Source organism: Macrobrachium nipponense, chromosome 6 (assembly GCF_015104395.2).
Source record: "Macrobrachium nipponense isolate FS-2020 chromosome 6, ASM1510439v2, whole genome shotgun sequence".
Taxonomy (NCBI): Eukaryota; Metazoa; Arthropoda; class Malacostraca; order Decapoda; family Palaemonidae; genus Macrobrachium; species Macrobrachium nipponense.
This window is the reverse complement of record NC_061108.1, coordinates 20,638,447-20,648,219: the sequence shown is the minus strand read 5'-3', so window position 1 is coordinate 20,648,219 and position 9,773 is coordinate 20,638,447. Positions and strand designations below refer to the sequence as shown.

The 9,773-nt window shown below is 34.1% G+C and overlaps 1 protein-coding gene across 1 annotated transcript in view; it reads right to left on the bottom strand.

The window, feature by feature from the left end:
• LOC135216390 (sodium/hydrogen exchanger 9B2-like) overlaps positions 1-9,773 on the bottom strand; it is a gene marked incomplete in the record, with an annotated part of 345,785 nt that overhangs the window by 102,055 nt on the left and 233,957 nt on the right. Inside the window, 1 exon segment of the mRNA XM_064251668.1 lies at positions 4,905-4,988. Within this exon segment, the coding sequence (XP_064107738.1) occupies positions 4,905-4,988 (84 nt within the window).

Below are 9,773 nucleotides of genomic sequence, written 5' to 3'. Positions count from 1 at the left end.
ATGTGTGCAGAGGAATTAGTAGCCAATCACCATCTCTTTTAACCCTCTTACGCCGACTGGACGTATTTTACGTCGACATTTTTTGTCTCTCGTGTGCCGACTGGACATATTTTACGTCGACTTACAAAAGTTTTTTTTTAAATTTGCGGAAAAATACTTATAGGCCTACCAGCCTAAAACTTTTGAATCACGCGCCTTGGGGGATGCTGGGAGTTCACGGATCAAGGTGTTGTTTTGTTTACAATCGTTACGCAGGCGCGCAAGCGCGAATTTCTTTCATGCCGCACTAAAAAGTATCTGTGACACATCTCGGAAATTATTTCGTCACTTTGACATAATTTTTGTACCATTGTAAATTAGCCGTTACATGAAGTATTATATATGAAAATGTGTGCATTTTTATGTAGAATACAACAATAAAATACTCATGATTGTAACTTTTATCAGTTTTGAGATATTTTCATATAAATAACAATAATTGCCAAAATTTCAACCTTCGGTCAACTTTGACTCTACCGAAATGGTCGAAAAACACAATTGTAAGCTAAAACTCTTATATTTTAGTAATATTCAATCATTTACCTTAATTTTGCAACTAATTAGAAGTCTCTAGCACAATATTTCGATATATGGTGAATTTATGAAAAAACTTTTTCCTTACGTCCGCGCGGTAACTCTTCCGAAAAAAATCATACATGCGATTGTGGTAATGTTTGCACCATTTTAAAATTAGCCGTTATATAAAGTTTTATATATGGAAATGTGCGAAATTTCATGCACAATACAACTAAAAACAACCCATGGTTGTAGCTTTTATCAGTTTTGAGATATTTTCATATAAATAACGATAATTGCCAAAATCTCAACCTTCGGTCAACTTTGACTCTACCGAAATGGTTGAAAAACGCAATTGTAAGCTAAAACGCTTATATTCTAGTAATATTCAAGCATTTACCTTCCTTTTGCAACAAATTGGAAGTCTCTAGCACAATATTTCGATTTATGGTGAATTTATGAAAAAAATAACATTTTCTTTATGTCCGCGCGGTAACTCTTCCGAAAAAATCATATGTGCGATTGTGGTAATGTTTGCAACATTTTAAATTAGCCGTTACATAAAGTTTTATATATGAAAATGTGCGCAATTTCATGTAGAATACAACTAAAAATAATTGAAGGTTGTAGCTTTTCTCATTTTTGAAATATTTGCATATAAATCACGATAAATAGAAAAAAAACCACGTTCGGTCAACTTTGACTCTACCGAAATGGTCGAAAAACGCAATTGTAAGCTAAAAATCTTACAGTCTAGTAATATTCAGTCATTTATCTTCATCTTGAAACAAATTCAAAGTCTCTAGCAAAATATTTAGATTTATGGTGAATTTAAAAAAAAATCTTTCCTTCCCTAAGCGCGCGGATTCTCCACCACAAATCTCCGAAATGCGTACGTCCCATTCTCGGAATATCTGCTCCGTTTCATATTAGACATTTCATAGAGTTTTATATATGAAAATTTGCGCAATTTCATGTAGACTAAAACGAAAAATATTTGAAGGTTGTAACTTTTCTTATTTCTGAAATAATTGCATATAAATAATATATATATATAAAAAAATTCGACATTCGGTCAACTTTAACTCCTCAGATATGGTCGAAAACTGCAATTGTAAGCTAATACTCTTACAGTATAGTAATATTCAATCATTTGTCTTCATTTTGAAAGAAATTGGAAGTCTCTAGGACAATATTTAGATTTATGGTGAATTTTTGAAAAAAATATTTGTTTACGTCCGCATGTTACGAATTCATGCATTATTTTGTGATACTATTTTCTCTGTGTTGCTTTTATCGTTTTACAATGTGTTATATACCAAAATGATTGCAATTTAGTGTACATTGCAACGAAAAAAAAGTAACTTGTTACCTTTAACCGTTTTGTGCACAGCGCGATTTGAATACAATTATATATGAAATTTCGTTTTTGCGCTATCATATATCGCATTATTTATATATGATAATGATAATTTTTTTCATTTCTGATGGTTGCATACTAAACTTCAGGCAATGACAAAAAAAGGAGCCAAAAATGAACTCTTAATCTTGAAAACTAAGCACGCTGTGATTTTTTGAAAAAAATATTTTTTCCACTTCCATGCTCACTCCGAAACCCCTCCGGCATACGGGAGACAATTTTTTATTTACCGCTCCGGCGTAAGAGGGTTAATATATTACATGAACAAAATGAAAACTGCATAACTAGTGTCAGGTTAAGTGGTTTTGTTGGAACAATCGTATTCTGATTGTTCCTTCATGTTGATTGTTTACCTGTCAAACGTTAACCTGTTCTTGTGTTTTTTTGGTCAAGTGAGTTGACGTCTGTTGGACGGTGTCTGACTTTAGTCAGTCAGTAGTATAACTTAAGATGGTCATTTTGGAGCAGTTGCAGGTATTGCTTACCTGTTGGTCTCAACAGGAGGTTGGGGATCTCCTTGTATATTGGTGTAGCTCCATCTCTGATGGCAGCATGTGGCTGTCATTACGACAAATTCGTCTGTTGGCCGTATTGAAAGTTCGACTCATCTGTTGCAGTGGTTTCATTCCTGATGGCAGTGTATGGCTGTCTCGACGACAACTTCATCTGTGTGCTGTTTTGTAGGCTCACCTCGCATGTGTAACCTTACTGTGGTAATGGCATTTTTTTATTGCTTGTTGTCAAGGCATGGAGCATTTTTGAGACAAAAGTTCTCGTTATATTGAAGAGTGTGGAATTATGAGTGTATCATTTTTGTTGTATTATTATTAATGAGTACTTGTAATGTTTACTGCATTGCTCATGTTTATTTTGTTTAGTCATTTGTATGTATTTGTGAAGTTTAATTGACTTACTCTTTACTATGAGATTATTAATTCTGATCCTTTATTGTAATGACTACCCTATGCTTTGTGTGATTTATTTACTGTGCTGATCATGTTTTAATGATGCATTGATTTGGTCATAATGGCTGTTATTTTGACATTTATGTACTGACTTCTTTTATTTTCATTTTGATGTGATTAATAAGTTTAGCTACTGATTCATGTTGTAAATAATAAATTAGTTTAAGGTAACTTTTTTTGGGCTTGTTTAGTTCCTTCCTCCATTGTTTGTCTCAATCACTGCCCGTTTATCCAGTCCTGATTATTTTAGGATTTAAATAACCTGATGAACCATAGTCGGTTCATAACAATAGCTATAGTACTTAGTTAAAGAGGTGAATGCTATTACATTACTATATATTTCTGTGTTAGACAACCTTTAGATTAGACAAGGTAAATTCATGAATTCACATACATACGTATCTCATACCTGTCATGTAATACTGCTAATTTACAAAATCTTCTGTGTATATAGACTAGCCTTTGCAACAACAGGTTCTTGCAAAATACTGGTTATGCAGAGATGATCTTATTACAAATGCTGTTTTACTTACTATACCCTTAGAAATTCATAATAAACAAAATAACAAAGCCTATTCTATATCAGGTTTTCCCTACACGTTTACATATTTATTTACATTTCATCGCCAATTACAAACCGCCCTTAACAAAAATACGATATATGTACAATAATTACAAACAGCCTGGCGTATTAATGCCCATTTACCTAAATTTCATCAACAATTAAAAATGTCTAAGGCAATTGCAATTTCTTATTAACTTACTATGTACCCATATCAATCATGGAATCGCCACCAAAAAGAAAATACGAGGCTAGTTTTGAACTGAAAGTTATAAAAGTTGCCAAGAATTCAAACAAATGTGCTGCTGCTAGAACATTGGATGAGACCAATAATGATAATGAACTTTTCATGGAAAATTAATATTATGCTATACTAAATGTCATTACTACTGTAGTTACACTACCATAAAAATTTCTAAAATGTTACCAAAAGATAAAGGTTGCTTGAGTGCAACCATAACTCGATGTTTACATTTTCTCAGCTGGGCTCGCATAGGTAAAAGCTGATTTTATTGAAATGGAATTATGCCTCATAGGCTATTTATTAATGAAGATTATCGCACTCAGGCTGAGGCTAGCCTACTGATAAGCATCACTAAAAATTCAAGGTTTGATTTTTAGAATGGTGGTATAAGATGAGCCCCCTTTTTGACTGGTGAATTTTAGGATTTAAAGGTCATCTTGTACGTATGCGACTCGTTTCCACCTAAACTATGTATCAGACATCAGATGCCACAGATCCTTGGCATATCCAATTTTTGTTGTTTTTAACCATTTTTCCAGCTGGCGCCAGAAGATTTATCCTAATATTAAGACCAAAGGTTTATTCCGCATATGAACAAATACAGTAGTATTTCTAATCAGAGGTATTAAACATTTACCTGCTCAAGGGGTATCATAATGCAATACCTAACACAAACTATCAGCATTTATCTACCCAGGGAGTGATAACTAGCAATTATGGTATTCCTCTTGGTGGTCTCTAACTCTTCTGCCTCATAATATTTCTGTAGTCGACGAAAATTATATCATCTAGTCATCTAAGCTCAACATACAAATCATACTCATTTCAATTCCAAAGGCAAATAATGAACAGGAAGTACAACAAATAAAGAAGCACATGAACAGTACATGTTACAGGTCATGATATGTAGAGGATCAGTAATGGCCTACAAAGAAATTTCTTTTTGGTGGCAGATTACAGTAATTAGCTGACATAAAATGCAGCACTTCATTTTTCAGGAATAACTCCGTCCCTCAGTTAACCGTTGTACTCCAGGTAAAATAAAAAGTCTGTTTATTTATGAACACTAACATAATTTTCCTAGTGTTTGTATCTAGCTAGCTAGGCAACATGTAATTGTAAGTAAAAAAAATTGCAGCAAAACATTATTCAACTTACATTAATTTCTGATCCAATTAAACTGAACATAAGAGGCATAACGTATGCCCAAATGCTCTTGTAGTAATCTTCAACCTCTGGATCCTACAAAGTAAAAAAAATTGTTAAGGAATTACTAACACAGAACTTCATGTACTTATATTTGAGGTGCTTCATTAATGGAACACAAACAATAAAGTTAAACATTATCATAAATGTTACATTCAGAAAATTTTAAAATTATATGCTATACTGTACTGTCACAATGCTGGATTTCCTCTAATAGTTAAAAATCACTTCATGCAAAATGAGTCTTACTAAATGCAACAAGCTTATGCAGAATGAATCTTGCTAAATGCAGCAAGAAGTAGAAGTTCTCAGGGTGACGATGAGCCATACGAAAAGCAAAGCTATCTAAACCATATAATATTCACTTACAGAGGGTCAGAAAAGCAATTCTTCCAAAAATTCTACTATTACTAAGGCAGTCCCCAGTTACTGGCAGCCTCGGTTATCAGCGACCCAGTTGTGTGGTGTGTCTAGCAATGACGACAGCTGAATATTCACTTCCAATCCACACTTATTGGTGCTTACCCTTGCTTATCGGTGGTGCCAAGACTAGGTTATCAGCACCAATAGCCGAGGTTCAGCGCCGATAACCGGGGATCAGTGCTATTATCGCTGATTTTCAGTTATCGCCACACTGTTGGGAGTAGATCCCCCAATAACTGGGAACTGCCTATACTATACTTCTTTTTAAATATAAAGTTATCTAAGTCATTCAGCTCTATGTGTATACAGTGGACCCCCAATATTTGTTCTCTGGATTCGCGGACTCACGCATTCATTTATTTATCTCTGGAACATTTCCCCCATTATTCGCGGAAAATTCACCTATTTGGGGTATTTTTCTATGAGAAATATCCACAAATTCCTGGTTTTTTTTATAAATTTCATCATAAAATGCACTTTTTGTGATAAAACTATTTAAAAAACCAAGATAAAAATTTGTACAGTTGGCCCGCGGTTGACGGCGCAATTGCTCAACGGCAAATCGGTTTTACGGCTGTCGGCAAAAATATTCATAAAAAAAATACGGCATTTTAAAGGTACTTTTACGGCACAATTTTCAGTTAACAGTGCCGCTAGCGCTGTTGTCTAACGAGTTCATACATTTATAGAAATGCCGTTCAGACCATAAAGGTTATGCAAATTATATTAAAAAATTTTATGGAGAGTTATTACGTAAGCATTGGGGTAAAATATATGCCTCTGACGCTGTTCTATGCCGAAAATATCGAGTTACATAAGTGCAAATTTAGCTATGGATGTGTCGATTTATAAATGTTCATGCTTTTGTTTAAAATGTGTATGAAAATGTATTTGTGTAAGGTATTTTTATTTCTGCACAGAAATATGATAAAAAGGCAGCTTTTGAGACTGCCCTTCAAGTTATCGACTACAATGTTTTTTCATGTTCGTTCTTGTATGCCGCCGTCTGCCACTCTTCCGAAAATATCGAGTTGAATACAGTGGACCCCCCGTATTCGCGTTCTCCAGATTCGCGGACTCACACATTCGCGGATTTCTCTCGGGAACGTTTCCCTGCATTATTCGCGGAAAATTCGCACATTCGCGGTATTTTTCTATGATAAATATCCACAAATTCCTGGTTTTTTTGGTGAATTTCATCATAAAATGCACTTTTCGTGATAAAACTATTAAAAAACCCATGTAGGAAAATTTTTAGTGGGTTTTTCTTGAGTTTTATCTAATAAAATAGGCTGTTTTTAGCATTTTTATAGGGTTCCAAACATTCGCGGATTCTAACTATTCACGGGGGGTCTGGTATGCATCCCCCGCGAATACGGGGGGACCACTGTAGTGCAAATTTGGCGATCGATGTGTCGATTTTTTAAAATGTTTATGCTTTTATGTATAAAATGTGTATGAAAATATATTACATAACGGTATTTTCATTTTTGTACATAAATAAGATACAAATTAAGGCAGCCTTTGTAACTACACTCCATTTTGTCAGGGGATGTTTTTTCAAGTTCGTTCTTGTCCGCCACTGTTCCAAAAAATGCATGGTGTTATTTTATTAATTATGCATCTTTTCCATAAATCCTTTAAAAAGTTATACATTACTATTTCACTGTATCCAAGAATATTGTATGTATTCTCATATTATTGTATTATAAAATACTACGGCAAATTTAAGCCAGTATTCCGCGGAGCGGCCAATGTTATGGTTTGAAAACAGCTGATGAATACGAGTTTGTTTCACCATAACGCAATTCTGAGCGAATTCTCTTGCTTCTAGTTAGCATAAACGAATATCTAGATGCTTGACTTATAGAGACAAAGTTATTTTTCTTTATACGTGTTTTTAGGTGGAAATATTTATTGAATATGTCTTGTTGTGAATGTGAACTACTTTTTTTTTTCGTTAACAGATTACATTGGCGGCATGTTTATTGCTTAAAAAATTATGTGATTCCGTTCGCAATAATCCTTTATATCATTGTAATACGAACTTTACGTTATTCATCTTATATCGGCGTGAAACCAACAGTAAAATGTTTTGCTTCAAGCACAGTAGTTTTGATTAAAATGATTTTATCTCAATTTTATCTACGGTTGTGTTTGATGGCATACGTTTACTGCAGTTTTATCCTTGTTGCCGATGTACGATAATAGTCATTAGCAGCTTGAACAGTTTTCTCAGCTTCAGTTATAACTAGGTTTAAATTTAACAGTATTTTTCCCGACTGATCTTTCATCTATATTGATCTATGATCTATAGCGAATAAAGTTATTACATTAAGATATCTCAGTTCTATTCTATACATAACGCCATTTATAACAACTACAGTAATAGTGTACTGCAGTATGATGATTGAAATACAAGCCAAACGGATGTTATCCAGTTCGGTTGTACTTAGAAAAAAAAAAAAAAAAGTAATTTCTCGTTCGGTTGTTCATGGCTGTACACGTTTACGCAACGAGTATAACGTTAAAACCCTACTTTCATAATTCTCTTTTGCTGTTATTGAACTTATGTAACTAGAAGATGGATAAAGTTAGGCCATTATAATTTGATCTCTCATAAAATCGGACTATCGTAAGACTAATGATCGTAACTTGAACACTACAGCTACCTGTACACTGTATAAACTATTATATCTTTACATACTCTAGACACCCAAAGGATTAAAGCTAGGCTTTTTTCACTTTACAGTATTTACAATGCTATAATGTACTGTACAGTAAATTCTATAGTACTATACTGCATAAATATAATTTTACTTATTGCGCCATTGTGGGATTACGGCACCTTTGACTGGTCTAGTTTCGAAAGGTGTGCAGTGGCCGTAGGCTTTAAAATCGCCTTAGCGTCGAAAATCACTTTGCGTTGACAGCCAGGAATGGAACCCCTGCCGCTAACCGAGGCCCGCCTGTAGCGGGTTTTTCTTGAGTTTTGACTAACAAAATAGGAGGTTTTAAGCATTTTTATAGGGGTATCAACCATTTGTGGGGGGGTGTCTGGTATGCATCCCTCACGAATATGGGGGACCACTGTATAATAACTTACGGGACAGTAAGTATGAAGCAACAGCTGTGCTTTTCATCAACAAACAAGTCCATTAATGCAGTCTGATTGCCGTACATTGTTAATTATATTTGCAGTGAATAAAAGAACAAGATATAATAAATTTAAAGTCTCACTTTACTTATCTGAAAAATTTTATTTTCACAATAAAATAGTTTTATATATACTACTGTACTTACCAAGTAATTACATAGCTAAAATTCACATTAACCATACCACTGCCTAATGCAGGCATTAAGCAGTGGATTGGGTTAGAGAGAAGAACGACGTGGCAGAGAACTCAACTGTTTTTCCCCTGCTGTCCATATGAGGAAAGGAGGGACATCTCCAATTTAGTAATTACGTACTTGGTAAGTATGTGCAAACTTTATTTTATTATAAAAATGTAATTTTTATATAAGTAACTTACCAAGTAAAATAGAACCCCAGTCCTTGACTGTATCAGAACTCGACATAATTGGATTTTGACGCTAAACTTCCAGTAAATCTTGCATTGGAGCTTGAACGAAAAACCAAAATCCGATCCGATGAACCATATAATTTTTGTAAAAAATAGTGTTTTGGTCAGTCCCTGCTAGTTGGCACTGTTGTTTAAAGCCTGCTCACTCTGCTGCTATTGTTTTGATCAGGTACACGCTTGTACAGAACTATTTCCTTAGCTTTTGTGGCTTTTGATTCAACCATAGGTTTCAAGTGAGCCATTGCAGACAAACAGAAGAGGAAAATAGTAAAAACCACAACTGAACTTAAGGAGATTACTGAAAAGTATGAAAGAGGAATTTGTGTGACTGATTTAGCATCTTATTTCTGACATATTCTATTAATTTACTCTATTAATTAAGCTTGTTTTTCAATGTTTTATTATTTGTTGCAAGAAGTTTTGTGCCTACCCATTTCAGTAGTACATAATATATCTAGCCCAGCTTATGACGCTTGGTCAACCATCGGTAATACGGCCACACTGAACGTATGCCAGTTACAGTATACCGTAATACATTTAATAAAAAAAATACATTTAATATAATGTTATTTGTGTCTGAACTTATTCAGTTGTAATTTATAAAACTATTTTTGTATAAAATGGCAATGTTAGGGTAATATGTAATGGTCAAGAATGGATTAATCCATTTTCAGCTATTTCTTATGGAAAAAATGTATTCAGATTTTGACTGAATCGCATCTCGATGCTTCTTCTGGAATGGATTAGCGAGGTCTGAGATTCTACTGTAATCACATAGCTGAATCCACATTGACAGGAGGTGGGATACATGGAC